Consider the following 27,214-nt stretch of genomic DNA (forward strand, 5'->3'; position numbering starts at 1 on the left):
AATAATAAATTAAAAATACTTTAATTTTGAGATGTTTATGAGCACCTCATACTTCTAAAAATGCTATAAAAAATTGCTGATCATATCTCCTGTAGCATGGAGCAAAAGTGATGTTATTATGTTAAGTACAACAAGACATATTCATGATCTAAAACTCGTCACTGTCCCAGAAGTTAAATTATTCAAAAGTACCCCGTAGAAAAGTAAGATTTAATTACATAAAAAAAACCTGTTATAGATCGGATCCGCGGGAACACCTAGTGTTATGTTTTATTCAGTTCAACCCTATGAAATTAGAAAATGTTTGTATGGGCGTGGGTGAGTGTGGTTATTCTTCATAGAATTGAAAAGAACGAATTTATTTCTCAACATTTTTTTAGTTTTGCCAGTTTCACCCATCGATTGCACTAGGTTTGGTGTCATTTGTTGTGAAAAAATGCTGTTCGTCAATTTTAAAGTATTTAAAATAAATTATGGCAAATATATTTATAAAATATTGTACATTCTTGCACTGAATTTCTCTAGAATGCATTGTTATTTGTCATTCATCTCAACATGAAAAAAAAACTAACTTCCACTTCTACTTAGCATAGAATAACAGTAATGAATACGAAATTTTCTATCTACATTTTATAAAACTCATTATCGAAAATTTTCGACGAGAAGCGAAAAATTTTCACGTCCGACGAATACGCCTACTGCGTTTCTTCCTAAATTATAATATACTGTTCAAACAAGGCCCGTACCCAGGATTTCGTTTCGGGAGGGATAAAAAAAATCTCGCTTATAGCCCGAATAGGCGAATGACCTTAAGGTTACATTTTACATAGTACCTTTACTTAGACGTTGACTCAGATAGGCCTCAAAAAACTTCGTCAAATGTTAACTTCCCTCTCTGAGCAGCCTAGATAGCCGTGTAGTGTCGGTAGCGGTTTCCCAACTGGCTAAGAATAACGCTACGGTCCACCTGTACCGGTGGTATAAGTCCACCAAACAGGTAAGCCGTGTGGCATCCGGCGGAATTATTTTTTACCAAGAATTGATCCACTGGTTTCCTGTTCCATGTCGTAAAAGGCCACAAAAATAGGAACTCCTAAGTCAAGGTGTATTTCCGTGCCGATGCTGAATGGCTGCAGGAGGTTAAACATTGCAGTCGTGAACGGAATATCTTGGGTTTTTCCTCAAGGTGGTGTACTATCCCCACTTTTATGGAAGTCACTTGGAAGTCACACTTTTATGGAAGCTAGTCGCTGATGGTTTGTTAAGGAAACTTAATAATCTTGGATTTCCGACTTATGGTTTTGCCGACGATTATCATATATTGATGACCGGTATAAGCATTAACACTCTCTTTGATTTAATGCAGCAAGCCCTGCGATCTGTTGAACAATGGTGTTGTCAGGTTGGATTATCTGTAAATCCGGGCAAAACATCAATGGTGCTTTTCACTCATCGTAGGATAATTACAGGAGCTCGTCCGTTGCAGTTCTTTGGTTCAGAGGTCACTGTGGTCGATCAAGTTAAATACGTCGGGGTTATTCTTGACTCAAAACTGAATTGGTCTGCTCACATTGACTTCAGGATTGAAAGAGCTTGCATGGCTTTCGGCCAATGCAGACGAGCTTTTGGAAAATCATGGGGACTCAAACCCAGATATATTCATTGGATCTACACAACTATTGTTAGACCAATTTTAGCATATGGATGTCTTGTATGGTGGCAGAAAGGAGAAGTCGCGACAATTCAGTCAAAGCTAAATCATCTCCAAAGGATGGTCCTAATGGCGATGACAGGAGCATTCACGACAACTCCTAATGCTGCTCTAGAGGCGCTACTGTGTATTAAACCACTACATGTGTTCCTAAAACAAGAAGCATTATCTTGTGCATACCGTCTTAGGGTTACAGGGCTTTGGAACAGTAACCCATTAGATTATGCTACCAGCCACACTCGCTTGTGGTCTCAAATGGTTACGTGGGATGAGTATTTACTCGCTCCTAGTGACCTAACTCTCACATGCAGTTTTCCTTTTAAAACATTCAATGTGAGCTATCCTCTTCGTTAGGAATGGTTGTCTGGTTGTCTGGAACGACAACTTGATGAACACATAGTTTGTTTTACGGACGGTTTTCTGTTGAATGGTCGTGCTGGTGCTGGTGTCTACTGTCGTGAAATGAGGCTGGAGCAGTCTCATTCACTTGGTAGATACTGTACTGTGTTCCAAGCAGAAATCTACGCAATTCTGTGTGGAGTACAATCGGCACTTCAGCAGAGGATCTGTGGTAAACGTATTTATTTTTGTTCCGACAGTCAGGCAGCCTTAAAAGCACTCAGTTCGAATGACTCACGGTCGAATCTAGTGATCGCATGTCGAACTCAAATTGAAGACCACAGCATTTCAAATGCTGTTTACTTCTTATGGGTACCCGGCCATTCTGGTATTACTGGAAATGAATGGGCTGATGAGTTGGCTAGAGCTGGTGCAACGAATGATTTCGTTGGTCCTGAACCAGCTTTACCACTTTCAACTAGTTGGATAAAGCACAAGATACGTTCTTGGGTTGCATCCAAATATGCCAGCTACTGGCGCAGCTTGCAAACTTGCGCTCAGACAAAAGCATTTCTACCAGATTTAAATCTGAAAATGTCAAAGTGTCTACTGCATTTCTCCAAGTATCATTGAAGTATTCTGGTCAGAGCTCTGACTGGACATTGCAAACTCAATTATCACATGGCTACTATTCAACGTGCTGAGTATTATTCGTGTAATTTGTGTAAATGCGATTATGGTACTTCATATCATCTGATATGTAACTGTCCCGCATTGACGCAGCTACGTATCCGGGTTTTTGGTTCTCCATACATGGTTGAGTCTGTGTATGCGGAGCTAAAATTGAAGGATATTCTCTCGTTTCTCACCCATTGTGGTAAGGAGCTATAGTCAGAAGGGTTCATCGTTCTTCCTGGAGTGAATGAATCCCTTCTGTATTCACCTTAAATAGGGTTTAGCAGATTGTTTGGCATCCTTTGGGGGGTGCCGAATTTACTTCTGCTCGTACATACTGCGAGTCGTTCTGCATTCTTCCGGGAGTGCAGAATGGTGTCGCTTTTGTAAGATCTCTAAATCCTCTCGGGGGTTGGAGGTTTTATTAACAGCAGACTGTTCGGGACCTCGTAGAGGTTCAGAATTTACTTCTGCTTCCACTAAATGTGATCCTCAGCAGATTGATCGGCATCCCTTAGGGGTGCAGAATTTACTTCTGCTTTTATGTGTTTTTGTGTCGTCAATTTTTCCCATCCTCCTAGTCCAACCCTTACCATTTCCTTTCAATCCTTCCCTCTTCTATATCGGGAAAATGATGCTAAACACAAATTTATGGCAAGGCACAAATCTCCAAATATCAAGGGGAACGTGCCATTTGAGCCAATTTGTTCTGATTCCTGATTCCTGATAGACGTTGACTCAGATAGGCCTCAAAAAACTTCGTCAAGATGAATATCTGCAAAGTTTGTAGATCAAAATCAAACTCAATCTGTTAAAGAAACACGTTTGATTGAAACTAAAACAAAATGAATTTCGATGACTTTACGAATTAAAGTGAAACCTTTAAACGCTGATACTGCTTCAATATTTTTCGAATGATTTTAGAAATGTTACACTTTTGTGTGTGGCCGTCGATTATGTGTAATAGTAAAGTAAAAGAAATGTTGTGCAAAATCAAAACTTACGCGTGGCTTTTTACATACTACGTCAAACATTTTCCACGAACACTTCGAACAAAAACAAATCAGCATACATCAAAAATCGACAAATCTCAAATTTTCGTCTGAATCAATTTCCTATCGGTACAACCCGTACTACCGCGAGCAATGCAAATGATCCTTTGTGTTCTTCCCACCGAAGCGACCAATTCCGGGCAGCATTTTCTTACTCCAACGCCCAGTGAAATGGGAAATGATTAATGAACCCGTGTGAGTGGAGCTAACGACAATAACTCATCTGCAGCCCAACTTCACTGTGTTTGGATCCACGCTCCACTGCGTGGCCGCCTCGTCAAGTTCCTGGTTCAGATTTCGACGGAAAGATAACAAAAAAAATCCATAAGCAACCAAACGAAGGTATAAAGAGGAAGATTCGCATTCACCAGAGCGCGCGTAGAAGCGACGCATTTATTGTCATACATTTAAGCTGTCGTCGTCGTCGTCGTCGTCTTCATCTCCGTCGTTTTGATTGATGGAATTATCTTAATTCTGATCCCACGCGTGACGCGATAGATTTCCGCGTCCATCTCTGCTTTTGTTTGGTTGGGCTTCGTCAAAAAGATGCCCAGCATCCTCCTGCTGGGTGAAATTCATTGCATGTATCTACGATTTAAGTACGAAAAATAAAAAGTTAATCGAATCATCAACTGCAATATTCGTTTCACTCCTCTCGACGTGGTGATGATGATGATCATTTTTTAAAATATTTCCCAACAAACCGGATCAACAGCAACAGCTCGACTATTCCAGCATTTATTGGTGCATGTGAGCTAGCAAGCAAGCAAAATCAAAATTCTATCCAATGTAAGTACAACCGTCCAATTGAACCTGCCTCCGGGCGAAATCTATTGGTCCTACGTTGATTTATGATGAACACTGGATATGCTGCCCATACAGCGGAAACTTGGATGGAACTTAACAGCTGAAAAGCTCTGAGTCTGGGTCTACACATTCCACAACCAGCCAGTTCCCCGGCAGCTAACTCGGAAGATGGTTCGTCTGTTTCGAAGTTTGCACAAGTGGCAGAGTGAAGGGCACAACAACAAAAAAATGGATTTATACGAACATATATGCAACATTTATTTATCTTCGACAGAATGTTCACCCTCCTTTGCCAGGACTAAGGAAAAACAAATTGGAATCGATTATCGGGGCTCAAGCTCGCAGTGCCCACAGTGCCCGTGCCAGACGCAAGATTGAACCAATCGAACGCCCGAACGGAATGTGTGAATGTGTGATGATGGTCATCGCCGTCCGACCTCACCGGCCTGATGGCCTTTCCGCTGAGGTTCTCGATTCCAGAACAAGACGATGCCGGGGCAGATGCAAATTTATTTCCAATTTTTTTTCCGCCGTACTCGTGAATAACTCGTATCCGTTTCTATCAATTTCATTTCCATACATTTGGGCAAGTGAAACAAACGCCGTTCGGTTTGTAGTTATTGTTTCAAATAAATATTTAATCTGACAGATACATATACTTCCCGTAAGAAACTTCACACTTCAACGCGCTTGGACTGGTTTGTTACCAGCTTCCGAGCAAAATCGATCGTGAACCCACGTCTCGGTACTCGGACTATTCCGGTTTTCGGCTGAAAATCCAGAAAAAGTATAAAAAAGATCTCGCTTCTTTAAAACGCTCGAAAATATATTTTCTCTGTGTTTGCCTCATTGGCAGTCTGTGATCGATTCCAGAAATCTTCTCTCACCTACCAATAAATGGTTCACGATCCTACAATTTGGTCTAAAAATTCGGATTCTATAAAATCTCCATTATAGGCTGTGAATCATTTTGCGGTTAGTTTTAACTTTTTGTTGAAATCTGACACTTGAGTGGTTACTTTGTCTCGAGTAGTTAAACTTAACTAAAACTGCGGCCCATTTCAAAATTCGACGGACGGAAAGTTATTTGGGTTTATTTTCCACTGGAAATAATTTCAACCTAAAATTAATATTAGAATTTTCATTGCAAGATTTTTTTCAGTGTCGGAAAATAACCATACTCTCGAACAGGGTTATCTTTGACAAAATCAAATTAACCGCTCGAGTGTCAGATTTTAACCAAAAGTTAAAATTAACCGTGAAATGGTTCACAGACTTAGTAATACGAAGAACTATAAAGGGTGAAACTGTCATTCCATTTGTTTAAGTAAGTTTCGCCCTCCGTTCCCCATGCCAACAAACAGGGCGATACTTCAATTGCTAGTAAGGAAAGGCGAAACTATTTATTACCTTTATTATAGATAGTTTCCGAACCTATTACTACTGGAAATAGTGAATGAGACGATTAAATTACCCGCAGATTTGTCTAAGTCGCGAAAAGCAGCCAATTTCACGAAAACTGCGCAAAAGCGTATCTTTCTAATTCACACAGGAAACATAAAAGTAAACATATCGAAAAAGGGCGAAACTCTTTTTATGTTGATTTATTCAGTAGATATAGAGGAAGGTAAAATTTGCACGCATTTTAAAGATAATCCAACAAATCATCGACTAATTAAAAATTGATCTGAGAATATACGATAATTTCTAAATAGGATTTTTGAAACCAAAGTCGAAACATTTATCGACGTTTTTCTCCATTTGCTGTCAATGCTAGATTCGCCCTTCTTTGAAAAACAGCTGTTCAATCAAAATAAAAGTTCTCGTTTAAATTACTTGAAAAACCATGTAAAATGGAGAATGTTTTACACTTCCGGTGAAACTCTCAACGGGTGAGCACGTTGCATCGAGTTAGTCCGGGGAAAATTCGAGTATTTCGCAAGAAAGAAAGGATTTTCAGCCGTACTTTGACGATTCGACGCAGCCACACAGCGAGATTTTCGCTTGTAGTCAAGTGAAAAGAAAGTCCACTGGACTATAAACGAAAATTAACTGGCAATATAGCCTTAGTTGCTGTGCCATCAATTCGGCGTCATCTCAAGTGAGGTGACGCCAACCAGAAAGGAAGAAGAAGAAGAAGAGAATGTTTTACGTGATGAAAATGAATGTTATGCGAACACCCTCTAAAATTAATAGATTCCCTCGCATACAATTTACGTGAATTGACCAATCGTCCAACAATCTACGTGAATTTCCAGTGTGAAAAAGTTCATCCTAAAAATGGTGAGCCGTAATTTTCTTAAAGTGTAAATAGTTTAGAAATTGCTATTTTCTTTTAACTAAATTTCTCAACTTTAAAAATTTTATAGCAGCGTAATCAACTTAGCTGCAGTTGAATTTTATCAGGGTTCAGCATCTGGTACAGGGTGACGCGTGTTATAGTTCGAAGGTCTTATTAGTTGATGACTACAAATCACAAACACAACATTGAACATTTATGTGTTCTTGTTTTCTAAAACAATTTTTTTTCGTGGTAAGATTTTTTATTTTGTTTTTTCGAAAACGGGAAAATATATCCATTACTCCTACACAGCACAAAAAAAAATATAACAATCTCAATATTATTATCGATCGATGTGACAAAAATTTAGACGTACTGAACATCAAATGCAATAATGTTCTGCTTTCGAGAAATATTACTAATAAATCACACGTTATTACCACGAAACAACGTATTGTGTAGATTACATAAGCTTGACTGTATACTGTATATGATGATATTGACATTGTAGAACGCAACTTTGAGAAGATGGAAGATACATACATCGGACTAAAAGCTGAGGCCAAGCGGATCGGACTAGGCATCAATGTGTCAAAGAAAAAGTACGTGAAAGGTAGGGGTTCGAGAGAAGATAACGTCAGCCACCCATTACGAGTTCTGATTGGCGGTGATGAAATCGAAATGGTCGTCGAATTCGTGTACTTGGGCTCACTGGTAACTGCCAATAATGACACCAACAGAGAAGTTCAAAGACGCATATTGTCAGGAAATCGTGCTTACTTTGGACTGCGCAGGACGCTATGATCGAGCAAAATTCGCCGTCATACCGCTGATTAGACCGGTTATCCTCTACGGGCACTAGTCCTGGAAAATGCTTGAAGAGTATCAACGTGCACTAGGTGGTTTTCAGCGGAAGATGATCGACGGAAGGTGATGGAAGACGGTACGTGGAGAAGGCGAATGAACCATGAACTGCACCAGTTTCTGGGAGGACCAGCCCTCGTCCAAATGGCCAAGGTCGGGCGGTTGCAGTGGGCCGGGCATGTTGATAGAATGTCGGAGAACAACCCGGTTAAAATGATTCTCGATAATGATCCGACCGGTATAAGAAGAAGAGGCGCGCAGCGGGCAAGATGGATCGATCAAATTGAGGACGATCTGCGGACCCTTCGCAGCTACCGAGGCTGGCGGCGAACAGCCATGAATAGAGTTGAATGGAGACGCCTCCTGTATACAGCGGACACCCGCGTGGTCTACGACTGAAAGCTTCACTTTACGATCTTTCATTATAATTTTAATTCAAACTACAAAACGACTTTACTCCAACCTCGATAACTCAGCTGTTTCTGGTCGGATCGACTTAAAATTTTGACCCGTTTCAAGCAAAGGTTAGTACTTTAGAAAGACGTGGTTACTGGTTTACTACGAGCGCCATCTCTGCTTTAGTCTCGGGACTTATTGATCCATGTTTTATATACACAGTGTAAACTGCCAAGAAACAAATTGATCGTTTTGAAAATGGGCTCAAAAGCAAAATTTCTGCTATAAAATGTTTAAAGTATGTTTGAAATGTGATCAAATTTTTGTCCTGGAATGCGAACAACCGTAAACATTGCTATATGACTTTGCTTCGCGTCTTGTAGCACGCCGTGAAGCAAGGTCTTCTTTTTCGTACAATACTAACGAGAGCGAACCCTTTATTTCATTACATTGTCATGGATTGCTTAGTTCATGTGTTAACTGAGACTGAGAGCACAGACAATTTACTTGGCAAGGGGAATTGGTCTGCTCAGTAGCATATACTCTCACGCATCCAGTTTCTCTCTAATATAGGTCTCTCATTCAGCTATGTCAAGCAAAGTGTTCACAGCAGAAGTTTTTTGTTGCTTCGTTCGTTTGAGGATTCACAATACAAGCTTTGTTGATAATGCGAAAAAGTTTATCGCTTCAACCGAAATCGGAGAATGGTAGTAATGGTGGAGAAACGCTATAAAAATAACTGCTTGCATACAAAACTTGAACACAAGCTTGGCGATGAGAAGCTTAAATATCGATGTCTGTATCGGAAGCATGTACAAACATATAATTGCATACATTTGGGCTATTGATGTAATTTCGTCGTCTATAAAACAAATACAAATCACGTCTATATTCTGGGTTCGCGTGTTCGGTGTTGGTTCCTAATAAAGATCAATTGCATTTGCGGATTCAAAAGTGTGACGATTAATTGAAAATGTCGATCATTAGAAATTTTGGTTGCCTTGTTCCACATCAACAGCTCGAACAATCCCATGGGGCTGATCCTTGTAGTTTTTCATTTTTTTTGTGCATATCACCCTGTAATTCCGGAACCGGATGTAGAATTGGGATAAAATTTAATAGCGATCTATGGGACCGTAAGACCTTTTATTTGAATCTGAGTTTGTGAAAATCGGTTCAGCCATCTTTGAGAAAATCGAGTGACATTATTTATATACACACATACATACCTACATACACACACAGGCATTTGTTCAGTTCGTCGAGCTGAGTCGAATGGTATATGACAATCGGCCCTCCGGGCCTCGGTTCAAAAGTCGGTTTTCACAGTGATTGCATTACCTTTCTATATGAGAAAAACAAAACAACAACAAACCGATTCAGAAAACTGAACGAATATTTCGTGCAGTATGTCGTTCAACATGCGCTCAACGACCAACAAAATAGAACCGTTTGCTGAGAGGGATGAATTCTTACTTGATTGCTCTTTTTGAGTTGTCGATCAACCCGATTGACAGTGACATTATAAATGTCATTTATTTATGCTCTTTTTTATAAATGCGCTAGTGCAAATTTCAGACGACTTACGCCTTTTTCTTGCACTTCGGCTAGAGTTGGGGTTCCCGAAGTGGTCGATGTAGACCCCTTGGAATCGATTTCTTTTTTGCGGGGGTCGACGTAAACGAAAACTCGATGAGGTTTAGAAACCGACCCCCTATTGTTTGACATAAGTTGTTATTTGAAATATTTACGCTAAAAAACCTGTGTTTATTTGACTATCCGCAGAAATTGGTAAGTATTTTACATCAATATTAAAAAAAGCAAGAAATTGAATTTTCAAAGGAATTTGTTAATGGGGGTCTGAGGCCTAAGATAATTTTAGTAAAGGAGTCCATGACCCAAAATAGTTTGGGAACCCCTGACGTAGACTGTCGCGAATACCGATAAATAGAAGACCAAATTAACCCAGTTCCTAAATGCTGTCAAATCCCTACATTCAAAAACAGTTGGGTTGAAACTGGGCTGAGTTTAGTTTCAAGCGAATACACCATTATCGTAGATACTTTGAAACAATTTGGGGAACTGCACAGTGGGAAAAAACAGAAAACCCGCAAAAGAAATCGGGAACCATGAAAAAATGCTACAAACAAGAGTGTTTCTTATGTAAAAAATCCAAGAAATTCAATGGAATGGTTTTTAATGGCCACATGAATCGCCATCCTGCTCGTTTTACTCCAAATGCCCAGCAGTTTTATGGTTTTCTTTAGTATTCGTTCTGTAACTTGAAAAAAATCGAGTGCGGTCTACTGAAATAGCTTGATTTTTCGTAAAAAAAAAGTCTGAAGAATCGAATGGAAGAACCTTCACTGGCCGCACGAAACGTTCTGGTGACTATTTTACACCAATTCCTCTATTCCATGATATCTTATTGTAAATCGTCCTTAAATCTCTGTAAAATAGTCACCAAAACGTTTCGTGTGGCTAGTGTGGGTTATAGGAAATCTAAAAACCTGTTTTAATCCACCTAGTGGTGTAATGATGCCTTTCTCATATTACTAATATTTTCAGAAATATCACCAGAAGATTTTGTGAAGAAATTTTTTTGTTCAATCTTGAATAAAACAAGAAACTAACATAACCTTTTCAAATTGTAAACAGTTATGTCAAGTTGATAAGAATTTTTATTTATTTTGCATCGCCGCACTAAATGATTAAACAAAACTTTATCCTATAGTTCTGGAACCGGAAACCGAACCCGGATGAATTAAACAGCAACCTATAAGACTGTAGGAACTTTTATTTGAGAACCAGGAACTTGGAACCAGTATAACGAAAGTCGGTTCGTTTAGTAAGTAACTAATATAGCCTACAAATTGAATCAGTTTTAAGCCAAATCTAGAAGAATTTTACCCTTCGTAGCTCTAAATGACGGTGTGAAATTCAATAGCAACCTACAGGATTACGAGATTTTTTTTATTTGCGACATTACACACCCACATACATTGCTCAGCTCGATGAACTGTGTCGAATTATATAGAACACTTAGTCCTTCGGGTCAATTTCCACTGGTCAATTTTTCAAGTGATTCTATACACTTTCTTTATGAGAAAGGCAATAAGTGCAAAGCAAAGTCCTGGCATTACATTCCTTTTGTGGAATTTGGCCTTTCTGTTTCAACAGACTTCGCAGCCGATTCTTAGTGTATAGAATCATTGCATGGCTAGTACTATGGATCCTACTAACACTAAGAATCCTTCCAGGTCGGGGCTCGAACATACGACAACTGGCTTGTAAGACCAGCGTCCTATGCATTGAACCGCCAACCCGGGACAAGGCAATAAGTGCACTTTTATTGAAAAGCATCTTTATCATGATCTTGTAATAACACTGAAAAGTAGGTACAAATTGAATAAAAGGATTAGAAATTTACATATTTTTCACCTGAAAAATATAAATTTTAATGTGGCAACCCTGCACGCTATACGAAATTGAACAAAGCACGCTTTGAATGGAGCAAAGCCGCACGTACCGTCGCGTACCAGTTTTGCATCGTCAGTTTTTTTCGATTATACAGGTTTTAACATTGTTGTCTTTCACCTCTTCGGACCAGGAAAGTTTTCTGACCCTATGTGCGAGGTTGGGAATCGAACCCAGGTGGGCAGCGTGAAATACATCGACTTACCCATAACGCTATACCCGTTCTCCTGTATCATCATTTTGAATTTGAATGTTTTGACACTCATCGTCCTATAATTTCGGAACCGGAAGTCGGATCAGGATGAAATTGCACAGTATATTTAAAGACAATGAGAGCTTTAATATGAATCATAAATCGTGAAAATTGGCTCAACCGTAGCTGAGAAATTGACGAGAGTTCCGTTTTTGAAAATTTTCTTCACTATGACTGGTGCTTTCGGAAGCGGAAACCGGGGACTAGTAGTCCCAAAGTAGTTTTATATAATCACAAACTGATAAGATCCGTCAACTAGATCAATTTAGCAGTAAGTTTTATAAAATGAAAATTTTCAGTAATCGCACTGTAATACCGGAACCGGAAGTCGGATCTGGATCAACTTTTCGGGAACTTTTTAAAGAATTTCAAGACCTTTTGTGAAAATCGTTTGAGAAATTCCCAAGAAAATATAATTGCATATTTTTTCAAAATTTTTCACATATTTTCTCGTAATTCCGGAGCCGGAAGTCGGTTTAAAATAAAACTCAGGAAAATTGTATAAGGTCGTAAGACCTTTCAGTAAAATCTTAGTTTGTGAAATTCGGTTTAGTCATCTCTGAGAAACGTGTGTGACTATTTTTTTTCCTGTTTTTGGTGCATATCACCCTGTAATTCCGGAACCGGATGTCGGATCCATATGAAACATATGATCTGAAATTTTAATATTTTTAAAGAACTGTAATAATTGATAAATTGATTATGAACTTCCTAAAACTACAGTAGACTTAGAAGTCTACAATATCTAAATAAACTCGTTTCATTTTTAGGATATTTGTCAATTTAGGATTTTGAGTATTATTTGTCAATTTGTGATTTTTCGACTTGATTTGATAAGCAAGCTTAAACCAAAATTTACAATTTCCCAATATTCCTGCTTTTTTTTAATCATAATAGTATTTCATTTCCAGCATTCAAAAACATGTGAAAAAGTTTGCAAACTCAATGTTTGCCAATGCACCGTCCCGAACCGGAAATAAAAATACATTTATGGTCTAATTCCACTGATGGGATGATTCAAAAGGGCTTGTTCGAAATGTTTGTTCCTGTTTGTTCTAATATTCCTGATAGTAAAATGTCAGTAGCTTCTCTCGGCACACAAAAAGTTTCAACGCGGGCAAATATTTGGCGTATATCTAGAGAAAAAAAAGGAGGGAAAATTTTTGGCTGTTTGCATTGGAAAATTGACTCTAGCTCAGGTATGTGTAGATGCACACTGTGTGCGTGTGCGTATTGAAAAATTTAAAATCACCACTCGTACTCAATCCAGTGGAATAAAGGGGTTTTTCTATGGAACATATGTTTTTTTTTGTATTTTGCTTCCTGTTTACCGAATAGCGAATATCGCCCCTGGCCTGTGACTGCCACCGACGCAGAATGATGAATTACAGGATAAAACACAGCCAACCGACCAGGACTGCGACGACGGCAGGCACGACTAGTGCTGGTGGCTGTGATGTGCTGATGCAAAATAAACCTAGAGCAGTAATAAAAATTTACATATAAATTAAGCAATCATATTTGCTTAACATAGTCATAAGGGACAGTGATGTGATGTGCGAGGAAGTTGGCCTCCGTCGAGTAGCCTCTGAATACGAGGCAGCACAAAACAAGTCAACACGTCGCGTCGGATCGATCGGTGCCAATGCAGTGTGCAGAGTGTTGATGAGCATTTTTAATAGATTATCCCTTACTGTGAATGCGTTGGTACGGACTCAGTAGAGAGGACTACAGATTGGTTGAAATGATGAATTCTTGTAAAAAAAACTGTCCATGTTTCGTTGATGCTATAAACGAAATCAACGGTTGAAATGAATCGTTTCATTTGATATCCTACTTATGGGAATTATTACTCAAGGAAAACGTGAAATGGTTTCGGACACGCATACGTGAAATGTCTAACCGCTCAGTCGTAATTTCTCAGCTTCATCATGTATGTGCTAACATTCCAAGCAGAAAATTACTAGCGTGAGCATACATATTAAACGCTTTCATTAGAGATCGCCAGAAAGTACATTGCACACATTCAGAAGCCTCGAATAAAGATTTCACCGATAGCTCGGTTGGTGAATACGCTGCAAGGGTTCCGATAGCTTAGCATCACGAGCTAAAGGTTACTTTAAGCTAATGTTTCACGAAATGAACAATTGCATATTTATTGTAATAATAACTCAGTGGCCTGATTCGGCATGATTCTGAGTGCTGTATTGAAACAAGCTGACCTCATACTGGAGGTTTTTTTGATTTATGATGCACAAATAAATGATTGTGCATTTTGAAATTTACGATGAATGCAAAATTTATGATTTCGGAATAGTTTATGAAGTTAGTGAATAAAAGATTATTAATTTCTTCCGTTTCACTTCCATTTTTCAGTTATTCTGTTTAGAACGGTTCGAAAATATCTCCTCTCATAACTGAGATTCTAATCGAGAAGCAATTTTTGGTTTTGATTCAACAATGCCATTTACGTTCTCAAAACAGCCAAAGAAATCGAAATCAGCGAATGACACGTGCAGTCTAGCGCCTACCGCTATGCAAAGTTTTGATCCCAAGACACAATGCTGAGAAAAAATACATCTAGACCAAATAATTTGAGTACAATGTTGCGTGCAATTTAATTCAAATGTATACAACAACACAGAAATAGGGGTGACAAGTAGAGGATCGGTCCCAATTGTGGTATTACAATGGTCACCACTCGGTGTTGTGAAATGCAAATGAAGAAATGCAGAAAAATATTCTGTAACCATGTATTTCTAATGCCTTAGTAAATACCGGGCTAGAGATGTGGGAATATCGATCGACTAGTCGATTAATATTCTAGGTTATCGACTGAAATTTATTCGGTTTGTTTAAAAATAATATTCGACTAATCAACTAATCCATTAATTTAAACCTGTTCTTAATCTACCTAGTGAGGTGACAATGCCTTTTCTCATTCATCGAACCAGTTCCATCAAAATATATTTTGCATTTTATTAACATAATTTTTGACAGGCTCATTTTTGCCACCAATTCATTCAGATAGATTCGTATAGTTCACAAAGGCATGTTTCAGCGTTTATGACACATATTGGATCATCATTTCTCAAATCAAGCGTATCAGCAATAATACATTTGAATGTTGGTCACAGAATCAATGCTGCTAATAGAGCGAGAACCCAATGCATGCAGCACATAGTCAAACGAGTGCGAGGCGTATTCTATCTTACATAAAAAAATACATCTGCTCGCAGTGGCGATAGGATCCAAACTGATTCAATTTTTCTTAAGAGGCAACACTACGACATCGAAGCATGCTAGTAATTATCATGAAAACAATGCGTCGCTATCGAATAGCGGATGAAAACATTTAACAGATCGGCTGAAAAGTTCGTAGCGTATATTCCTTTTTTTCCTTTTTTTTCACAATAACAAAAGTAGCTACACTCAAAATGCAATATCTCACAAACTAATAATCAGACAGCTGTCAAATTTATACACGTATCTTTTGAAGGTTGGTACTAACTGAAAATAGTATGGATTTAATTCTAGTGCGCCCTCTCATAGAAACGATGCGAACTTTTCAGCCGAACTGTTATGAATGAAATGACTTATATTTCAAAACGAAAACTTCCGTGATTTGAGGTATTTTGTTTATTCCATTACCAAGTTTCATATTGTTTTTTTATGGAAGAACCATATTCATAACTGACGCCAGTGTGATATTCTTCTGGACCACAAGTGATCGACAAATATCCAACAAGTTGTTGTAGCATATCTGCAAATGTGTATTTATTGACGTTTCAATATGTTAAATAATAAACGATTGAATCAGAGATCAGAGTGCGCTCGCATTCCTCGGTAATATCAATGTTGAAACACTTGCTCTGTTGAACTGCCGTTGTTCCTGGTTTGTAGTCATATGCGAGGTCGATTGGTCTCTCAGTAGCACGAGTTTTAATAGCTTTCGGCGGAACAAATCGTTGGTGCATTGTTGAGCATTTCTATGAAACATCAAGGTTAGAAATTCAAGTCTTGCGTTTCCTCTGACGACACTAACCTGCGACAGTTTTCAAAACTGAATCCGGGTGCTTCCAGATGTCGATAGTCATATCAGTTCTGAGTCAAACAATGGTAATCACAAAAAGCAGCTTCAATTACATTCAAATTCTTTCGGATTTTCCACGATCTCGAAAAATTAAACACCTTTGTTTATGAGCATAATAAACAGTCACTATGGTGAATCATTTTCCAATCATCAGAGTTGCCAGTTTTATATAAAATTCAATAAGGTACACCGTCACTCTGACAGTGTACCGCACGATGCAAAATGTGTCCTTGAAAATTTGTCGAAGTATTCCGTATTATAATTTGTATTTGGTTATGTGGTGAGTTTGAGTTGTTTTGGAGTTAGGTTCGATTATATTAACAATTTGAACTTTACTCCTCCCTTGGATGAGACCCTTAATTTATCCACTCCCACTCTCTTCTTAAAAATCATCTGAAGCGCAAATAATATCTGTACTCAGCAAGAAGTATCGTTTTATGGAGAATTCTATAAACTTCATATTACACTTCCTTTTTCAGAAGCACTCATTATATCGACCCCCCACCAATAACCTTAAAACCATATTTGAGTTTTTCAAAATGTATGTATGGTTTTAAAAAGTATCAATTCTCTTTAAATGAAATAAATTTCGATATGGCCTCCTCAAATTAAAAACGCTTGCTACACACGCTCTCCCCTGAGAATGTCCTAATGATCATCTCTGAAGAGCAAGAAGTACCTATGCCAAGTTTGATTGCAATGCGTTCAGTAGTTTTGGAGTTATGCCGTTAAAAACATTACACCCCCTTTTTAAAGGTACATTCAACCCCCATATAATCTTACCTACGGAATGCAAAATGTTCCTATGGTTTTAAAAAAGTATCGATTCTCGTCAAATTAGACACATTTTTTCATAATACCGTCCCCCCCCCCCCCTCTTTAAGAACACCTGCTACGCTCCCTCCCCCACAAAAAGTACCCTTATGACCATCTCTTAAGAGCAATAAGTATCTGTACCAAGTTTGATAGCAATCCGTTAATTACTTCCGGAGTTATTACATTACAAACATTACACCCCCCTTTTAAAGGCATTTGCTACATCCACCACCCATATAATCATATCTAATATATGCAAACTGTTTCTATGGTCCCAAAAAGTATCGATTCTCGTCAAATTAGACAAATTTTTTCATGACCCCCCCCCTGTTAAGGACACTTACTACGCTCCCTCCTCCCATTAAAATACCTTTTTGATCTTCTCAGAAGAGCAAGAAGTATCTGTGTCAAGTTTGGTGACAATCCGTTCAATAGTTTCGGAATTGTGCCGTTTCAAACATTACACCCCCCTTTTCAAAGCCACTTGCTACATCCACCCGTCGTAAAGTCATATCTAATGTATGCAAAATGTTTCTATGGTCTTCAAAACGTATCGATTCTCGTCAAGTTATATGAATTTTTTCATGACCCCCTCCTGTTAATTACACCTCCCCTAGAAAAATGCTCCCTAAACCGAGGGGGACGACACTAAAAAACTGCACTTCGCTTCGATTAGGCTTTTTCACGCTGCATACGATTATGCACACATTCCTTCTCTTTGCTACACATAGTAACGGTTGAATATGGATCGATCGTCTTTTCTTGGATTTTTGCTGGTTAAAAACATAATCATGTAGATATGATGTATCGTAATAGGCCATGAAACCTGAAAGTTGCAAATGTCACATGAAGATGCCAGATGCAGACAGTTCGGAGAGTTGTGAACTATCGTCCTGTAAAATCAGTTTTGTTATATTCTGGTGCATAGCTAACCCACACACCGAGAGCGTATGCTCCGGATTATCAGCCATATTCTGTCGGAATGTTGGCCATTCTCGTTTAATGTCTGCGTCATTTTCCACAGTTTCTATATTCAACTCGAACCAAAAATTATTCCGAATTTCATCAACATCGTACACTGTAGGGTTTCTCTTGTAGAGACGTTCCATTGTCTGATTTTTTTTTAACGTCTGCGAACCTTCAAAATATGCTAGAAGGGAAATCGTGAAGTAGACCGTTATGTAGTTTGCTGTTAATATGTATTAAAGTAAAAAAAATGAATTGTTATCCTTTCTATAAGATTTTCAATAACATATTAAACACAGCTTTATTCAGTTTTGGCTTCAGTATTAATGAAAAACGTTTCTAAACATAAAAATTGCAAGTCTTAGCATCTAACAAAATATAAAACCAGTTTAATATCACAGACAGAGATATCTTTGGGTAAACCTTCAAAGGGCTACAATAAATTGAAATATATTCCATCTTCATGCTCCCAGCTACTAAGAAAATAAATTTTCAATGTTGTTTAACCCTAATTTCATTTTACCAATCTGCTGAATGTTGACACTCAGTGAATGTCAAGACCAGTAACAGAAACTTTTTAAGAGATCATATGTTCTTTGACTTTCTTTTACACGGTTAGAAACGCTTTCAAACGGATCGATCTAGATGTTTGGATAGATGTAGTTTTTTTCGCTTTCCATTGACTTTTTGTATTTTATTTGAAAAAACCAGATCTGTCGTCCCCCTCGCCCTAAACCATCTCTGAAATGCGACTAGTACCTGTGCTAAGTTTGGTGGCAATCCGTTCACTAGTTCCGAAGTTATGGCGTTACAAACATACAAACTTACATCCATTTATATATATATATATATATATATATATATATATATATATATATATATATATATATATATATATATATATATATATATATATATATATTTATATATAAATATATATATATATATATATATATATATATATATATATATATATATATATATATATATATATATATATATATATATATATATATATATATAAATTAAAAAGACAATGACCACGCATGTTTCATGCAGAAGTTTAAAAAATATCAACACTATTTACTTGAGTTTTATACACAGAAGTAACAAGAGTGCAGTACTTGGCTAGAGAGAACACAAACAAGCTTTCAAACCAGCCCGGTGGCAAGAAAAGACCGTCCTACCAAGTGCTATTGTGTTCAACTTCTCGGACGTTCGGCAAGCGATCAGACATAATCCGAAATAGAGCGAACTGACTCGCAGCAGTAACCCAATCGCAGTAAATGTTTACTCCTGCTAACTCTCACTCATAATACACAAAAAAAACACCACTTATGTTTAAAATGCACCTTTTTGTGAGTGACTCATAAACGTGCGAGTAAGGTAGAATACGCCTCGCACTCGCTTGAGAATGTGCTGCATGCACTATTAGCAACATTGACATACACACACAGACATTTTCCGATCTCGTCGAGCTGAGTCGAATGAAATATAATACTACCGGTCTCCGAGACTCCGTTCGAAAGTCGTTTTTTCCAGCAAATGTGCAAATTTTCTATGAGAAAGATAAAAAGCAATACAATAATAACTGTTAATCGATGAATTACAAAAAAAGATATTCAAACATTCAATAATCGAATAATTCAAGAAATCCGACATACCTATCCAGAGCACTTTGAATTTCATCATGCAGAATATTTGGGCCTACACTTTCCAAATAATCCATTCTTTTGTTTCAGGCATGACGTTTTTCATTCATTTTAACATATGTTTAGGTATATTCACTATTTGGTAACTATACTCGCCACTGATGGTGAATAATTGACAACAAGGCAATTTTAAATATGCAGATTGGAACCGCTTTTGACAGTTCAATTGGAATCATAACAATTTCTCCGCTGATATCTGGTTATCCAAAGCTATCCCAATGGGCATTGTTAGAAGCTAGTCATTGCCAATCAGATCAACCTTACATATCAGTTTGAATTAACAAAAACGTTGGGTACAAATAACCCAATCTTTCGTTTAGATGAATACCAGCCGGAAGATTAAGTTGAAAAAAATATATATTATATTATTCATTTTCTTCGACCGACTCTGAACATTGAAATAATCTGAAACATTAGGTAGTTATAGTTTCTGGTTTGGAGGAGTTTTCAACAAATATTTGCTTGGAATTCGATCATTTTCTTTAAAACTCAATGTCCGAGTACTAGAATCACTGATGAAGCGATACAAAAATTGATACCATTTAAAACGGAGAATACAACGTTATGCCTGAAAAACTTGTCACTCCTTTCTAAAAATAAATTGTTTGTTGAAAAGTGGTGTTTGCTTTTATAATTTTGTTGATTATTTAAAAAAAACGTTGCTTCAACTCAAATTTTTCTTGAAATTAGCTTTAGAATATAGTTATTATTATTTTTCTTTTATTTAAACCAGGCTTCAACCTATTTTTGGTCGTTCGCCGGCTAAATTAGAGTTGAGTTTAGGTAAAAGTTTTGAGTAATCAACATAGCTTTTCCTAAAAATTGAAAGTACGTTCAAATCGGAAGCGAAAACAGCTTAACGTTCTGGATCTTTCAAAGTACATAGTCAGTCAATATGTCAACGTAGAAATTCGATTGATCCATCTAAAATATTGTTTTTACCATATATTTTTCTCCGTGTTGAAAGCTTTACTGAAAAAAATTGTAAGAACTTGCGTTCAACATTAGCAAACAAGTTTAAAGTTATCACGGTATTCAGCATGCGGACCGAAGCTTTGGCTGTGATATTCAGCAAATATACACCAGGTAGGTGAGGTTGTGAAAACGAGTTTCCGTTCTGAATATTTTCTGTATAACAATATAAAACTATAACAACGTCTTAAACTATGGTGAAATTATTATTATATATAGAGCAAAAACTAATCGGAAAAAGAGTGCGTCAGTTGACTAATGGTCCTTTACTTATCACTGTTGAAAATCTTACTATAATGATCAATCAACTGCTTCACAAGCGTGTTGATTCTCCCTAAGTCGTTGTTCTCGTAACTCTCCATCAATCCCAGCGTGGAAGCAAAAAGACACGCTCCCCACACGATGGCCAGGTTAGACGAGTTCATCATGTTCACATGGCTGTGCTCATGGACACTGAAATCAAATGACTAATTAGTACCGTTGTCACTTAATTACTCATTTCGACTTACCATTTCAAGTGCTGAATAAGGTACCTTAGTGTATTTCTATTGATAACTTCCATTCGGTCTAATCCTAATTTGATATTTTCAATGGTTTCGGCTTCATCTAGAAAAAGGATGGGAAAACTTGAAAAGTGTCATTAAATCAGTAACAGCATTTACCTTTGGTTTTCTGAACACACTGCTCGTAAACGTCCTTCGGTATCAACGGTGATTTCAGTTCCCGAATGAATAGCTTTAAGGATCCGGTCAACGAGTGAACGTCCTGTTTCTTGAGGAACTCGTACTTTTTCAGTGACCGCTTTTCGTTCAGTTTCTTCTTGATGTTTTCGATGGAGTTTTTGTTACCGGACGCTCGGTACAGGCCACTGGTTTCGAGGCATTCGGTTTTCTCCAGAATGTCCACCACTTCCACGATAAACCGAGGCACCTGTTGTCTCTCATCCAGCTCAACCTGGTGCAACTCGATTCCGAAAACCAGATCATCTTCCGAGTGCCACGAGAAGTTGAGTGGCAGAACATTTTTCAAATTATTCCGGATTCGTTCCCGCTTACCCGGGGTTGGTGATTTTTCCTTTACCTGAGAGCTGACATCCACCAGATTTTCGATGCTCTTTGGTTTGTACACACCGCTGAGCTCTACCGAGATGGGAATCTGCGATGTGCTACAATGAGAGGGTTATAATGAATTTTTTTCAGAACGAGACTATCTTTGATGGTCAAACCTTTTCAGGGTACCGGTGAACTTAGGACCGTGCGAGTGATTCGTTATCGACGGCGATGGAGGTGTTTGGGGAACTACTTTAGGGCTACTGTTTCCTTCGGGAGGTAATTGGCTAGTATCGACGTTTTCTGCTATTACCGATAGTGTTTTCTCAGTCATAATCTGATGAAGAGAGAAAGAAGTTTCATTTTTTATTTACGTTTTTCAATCAATACAATTGACTGTTAACTGCAATTGTTAATTATTCGTGCATTTATTAGTCAAATAAATGTAGACTATAGAAAACCAAAATTCAATGATCATAATTATTTATTATTTCCACAATAAGTTTCAGTTTTTTTTTTTCGTTTATATAACATTTTACTCGAATCATTATATTATAAACAATTAGTTTTTTCATAGGTTTATTCTCTTCTATGCGACTAGGTTTTCGTTAATAAATATTACAACTCAAGATTAAAGCGTTCTGAAAGAGTTTGTGACTTGAGTAGCATGCAGCGTGCTTTATATGAAGCAAGAGGAAAAGCAGTCCGGTTGAGCTTACGGTTCGAATACAGCAGAAATTGTTTTTTCCGGGCTGATTCACTGCATAATTTTCAGTAAATAGTACTTCTATTGTGAACAGGTCTTCAAAATTATGACAGTTTGACAGTTTGATGAAGCGCAATATACTATTTTGGACTGAACATGATTTTATAACGTTCAACACATGTTGATTTTCATCAGATAATTATTATGTTAATTTTACTTTTAAATTTAATATTTCAACGCTTTTCGTTTTTGTTTGCACTTTTTTTGTTTGTTGAATTGAAATGAACATCATTAAAACACTTCTTCCACCAACCTTAGCTTTTGTGATATTTATTTCATGGCATAATAAAGGAAAATCCTTCCTTCTTTCGATTACGGATGACGCGACAATTCATGATTCCATCCTGAAAATTTTTGCCTAGCTGACAGCAAACTATCTGCTAATAATTTCGGCAATAATTGACAGTTAACAATTTTTGGATTGCCGAGATTCTCAGTAATTAGTAATTAGAAACGGTATTCAGAGACCAGTATAACCAAAAATAGTTCATTTTCAAATAATTAAATCCCATTATATAGCAAAATAAATCCTGACCATTTCCTCGTCCCACTAACACAACTCTTTTCCTGTGGAACTTGTGGTGTTGTAGAGAATTCCACGGTCACTAGTAGCAACAAGTGTTGAACCGACGACACGACCAGGCACTTCGAAGAAAAATCGAACTTAAAAGTGTCTGTGAGCGATTTACCGCCAGTTACCACCAATATAGCGACCCCTTGATAATGATAAAAATATTGTTCTCGAGCAACACTGTTTAAGTTGCTATAAACAAGTTACCAAGAAGCCCCGCATAAATAAACATTTTGAGGAAGTTGTGGAATAGTTAAAAAAAAATAAAATTTTGTGCCTCCATTGCCACTTTCTAAGAGCGACTTAAGAAGTGAACAGCCAAATTCTACATCCTTCGTGGTAAGTGCTTAAATTTTATTCCTGAGCTACCATCATAACGTATTGCATCTGTTTTCATTTAGCTAACTCAGGTTCTATTCTTTGCAGTTCTCTGTCAACGGAAACCGTCCGAGATGCAAGAGCGGTATACTATTTCCTGACAAATCCTAATCTACAGTGTATTTTCGTTTTTCTGAAATTAACATATTTCTATACAATAAAGAAATAAGAATTGAAGCAAGAACTCGTAATCCATTCACTAAAATTTATTTCTTACAAATGCATTAATTAATCTGAGGAGAATTGACATTAATTAATCTGAGGAGAATATTGACGAATAAAACAAAACGACTTTCCTGAGTGAGTCCAAGTTTTTCAAGGCTGTACATTAGATTATTTAAAGAACTTGCAACTTACTGCACAAACGTTCCACTCGATACAGCCGTTGGTCCATTTCAATTATTCGTTGTGAAAACTCCATTTGAAATTGGGTTTGTTTACATTTCTCAAGTCCTCAATATGCAGTAACCAAGGTTATGGTCACTGTTATTCAAAATCAATAACTTATCAATTTGTGCTGCCAGTTTCAAAAAATTTTCAAACGATTCCGTTTTGACATTACCAGTTACTGAGGGTTAGTTAAATTTACGATACAGTTTGGATAGACGAGTGGCAGGTCGTGTCGTCGGTTGAACTAACATTCTCGTCCTTCCCACAATGACCTGCATGGACATGGCCATCTACGTCATTGATCATTTCTTGCTTGCATGTTTTTTTCAACCGGTCTTCGATCGATCACCTGAAACTCACGGGCGGTCAACTAAGCTAAGTTAAGCAATTTTGATAAAACAAAAAACGTTGTGTGAAACCTAAATTTGGTTATTTTTACATTTTTTTTCTCTGCATATAGAAAGAGATATAAAAAAACTACTACGGAATGCCCAATGAGGTTGTTCGGACTGACATATTGTCACTATTGTCAAAATCACTGCTCGAATTTGTATTGGCAGCTGTTTTTTTTGTTATAGACGAAATACTTTTCAGAGAATAATGTTTTAAGAATGTTGAATGCCCTGAAAAGGACAGTTTAGTTTGTTGGTGTTGACGATGGCAGCTGACTGTTAAGATCATCCATCACTTTATGATCGAAGTCATCCTGGGCTTTTCATCGAAACAGTAAAGTTTCGATGAAAATTTCACTCGTTCGAGACGAACGGGGCACAACAAAAACCACAAATCGTGCACTTGCTAATGGGCACAGACATATTTTTAAAATCGCTTGATTCGAGGATGATTAAAATCTGAACACTGTTCGTATGATGTTATTTTCCGTATTTTGAATTCGCAACCCTATATCTGAATAAATTGGCTCAAGAGGCCTGTTCCCCTGGTTATTCGAAGATCTGTACGTTTGTTAGAAACTGACTGCGACGGTTGAAAATCCTGAGTATAAAACCGAATATGAAGAAGCTATTGAGTTTAGTTTCATCCAATTAACTCACAGTTGTTCAGTTATTCGTTTAGTCCGTATCTTTGTTTTCAACCAGCACAATGAGTGTATCATAAAAGGAGCTCACACAAAAAATGCATTTTACATGTCACCTAATCCCACATATGATGCGACTCATTAAGGTTTGAGACAAGTGTGTTTTAGGGTGATTTAGAGGGTTTTTTTCACGTTTCAAATTTGATTTTCTCAGAAACGGTGACGAATATTAAAAAACCCAACTGACAATCTATTAGGAAATTAGTTTAGATTATTCTGTGAAATTTAAAAAGGATTCATTGACTTTAGCGGTCGGGAAGTCTTTTTTCTGAAGTAAGAGTTGCATAGCTGAAAACGCTGTCTTTCAACTTGTTCATTGAATATCTCGCCTTCAAAAGCATGGATCAAAAATCTATCCTGACAATGTCTAGACAATTCAATTTAGGTGCGATTAGTGCATAAAAACATATATGTTGTCGCGATAAAAATGAAGTGAATATTATTTTTTGTGAAGGTAAGTCGATTTCTATGGCGGCGCCATTGTTTTCTGCTTTAGTTCCCTGGTAACGTAACGAAACATGAGAGAGAAATCAAATTGGCTCAAAAAGGCTGCCAAATAAGCAGCAGCTTTATTGCATTTTATGTGATGTAGTCAAACTTGTAACCGAAAATATCAAAACTTTCTTGGCCACCCGGCCACATCGAGAGTCATTTTGCACATTTGCGAGAGAGCATGGAGAGAAATGTAATACGCACCAGCCGCGAGCCACGTGGTTTTACGCGACCTACTGGCCTCAGCCCCCTTAGTCACCTGAGCGCCTGAGGCAAAAAAAAGGAACATAAATAATATATTGTCAAAATCACTATTAAAATTTGTTTTGTAAAATAATGCAGCCTTTTCTCTGTGTTCCATGTAAACTTATTTGCATCTACACTTCGTCCACTTGCTGAGGTGCCCGAAAATCTGTTTAATCGGTTGAGTTGGGGATGTTCCGAATCTGATCACTCTTTGTCCGGTTTTATTTATTTCCTAATTCATACCACTATAACGGAACAAATTGGCTCAAGTGGTACGTTCCCCTGATTATTAAGAGATCTGTGCCTTTAGAACCTTTAACATTGTGGTTACTTTCATTTGAGCTAAATAATTCAAATTCAAAAAAAAAACGATGAGGTGGGTAACACTATTATGTCTATTAGTGATTTTACCATGTTTCGTTTTACCGAAACATTTGTTAGATATCGCATGCGACGGTTGAAGACCCTGAAGTAAGAGACCGAATATGAATATATAGATTCGAATCCAAGTATTGTATTACAATTCAATTGTGGAATTTGACCTTCTGTTTCAAGAGACTTCACAGCTGAATCATTGGATGGGTAGTGCTACGATTCTACTGACACTAATGTCGTTTTTCATTGATTATACTCGCTCGGTGCCCGGTGTTTTGCTCTGACAGTTGGTCAATGAAACGGTTTTGTAAATCAATGAAACACAGTGCACCTGTTTTGATTGCCCGACTGCACGAAAAGTGCTCGAATCGAGCAAAACACTCTACGAGTGTTCTCAATGAAAAACGACATAAGATTCCTTCCAGGTCGGAACTCGAACATGGCTTGTAAGATCAGCGCACCAGCGCATCAGTGCATTGAATCGTCAACCTAAATACAGATATATAAATATGAGAATAACATAAAATGTATTCTGTATTTCTTTCAAGGAGTAAGAGAGTAGCTCTCATTTGCCCACATTTGCTCTCATTTGCCCACATTTAATCACAAAATTTGGCTAGTACAGTAAATAAGCTCTTCAGTGATTGCACACTGCGTAGAAAGTTGTACGGAGCCGAATTGCATCACTTCCAAACGACTTTTCACCCATTGGATATTTTCTGTCAAAATTTGACTGCAACTTTTTACCCGTTGTGTATTTTCTGACAGTAGTACACACTTCGAGAAAAAAAATTGTGATTTTACATCTTATAAAATGCACATAAATGGAGCATCTTAGCTCACGCAAGTTTACGTGCAAGAACATTTAATATTGAGTGAAAATATATGTATTTCATAGAAATAACAAAAACTCTTATGGCGAACACAGCGATTTGAACCGAGAATCATATGCTCATAAAGTACATCCGTTAATCGACTGAACCACAGATACATCTGCTGGGCTGGTGAATGACGCATATAAATACATAAAGCGCTTGCTAATCGAAAGCAAATTACTGTCGAAACCATTTAGATTCATACTAGTGCAACATTTAGTGCATTGCAAAAGAAATTTTTGCGTCTTTTAAAAAACTAAGTCTTAATGTGGTGGAATTAGATCAGATGTGAACTTTAATTTTTTTTGAGTGGATCTATTTATATATAACGTTGATTTAACTCCGGCTTTAACCTAATTGTGGTCGTTTGTCGACGAAATTCAGATCTCGTTCACCGTGCTCTCGGCAGTATTTTAAATCGGTACAACGGAGGTTTAACTTTCTGGTGACTATTTCACTCCATTTCTCCATCTCATTGTTATATATAATAATTATTTCAAAAACAACACAAATCTAAATAGTCCTGCTTACTGGCAGCACGGCCATAAAGTGGCTATCGAAA

General features: G+C 37.5%; 1 protein-coding gene across 5 annotated transcripts in view; it reads right to left on the bottom strand.

The window, feature by feature from the left end:
- Positions 1 to 20,533: 20,533 nt before the first annotated feature.
- The window catches only part of LOC131425766 (uncharacterized), a 35,563-nt gene continuing 28,882 nt past the window's right edge, over positions 20,534 to 27,214 (bottom strand). For all 5 annotated transcript variants that reach the window (XM_058587909.1, XM_058587907.1, XM_058587906.1 and 2 more), the window contains exons 4-7: positions 21,640 to 21,800; positions 21,077 to 21,579; positions 20,924 to 21,020; positions 20,534 to 20,867 (exon numbers count right to left, since the gene is read on the bottom strand). In XM_058587909.1, coding sequence (XP_058443892.1) covers positions 20,681 to 20,867; positions 20,924 to 21,020; positions 21,077 to 21,579; positions 21,640 to 21,800 — 948 coding nt within the window. In that variant the 3' untranslated portion in view covers positions 20,534 to 20,680. The remainder of the gene's footprint in view (positions 20,868 to 20,923; positions 21,021 to 21,076; positions 21,580 to 21,639; positions 21,801 to 27,214) is intronic.

This window comes from Malaya genurostris, chromosome 1 (genome assembly GCF_030247185.1).
Source record: "Malaya genurostris strain Urasoe2022 chromosome 1, Malgen_1.1, whole genome shotgun sequence".
NCBI classification, from domain to species: domain Eukaryota; kingdom Metazoa; phylum Arthropoda; class Insecta; order Diptera; family Culicidae; genus Malaya; species Malaya genurostris.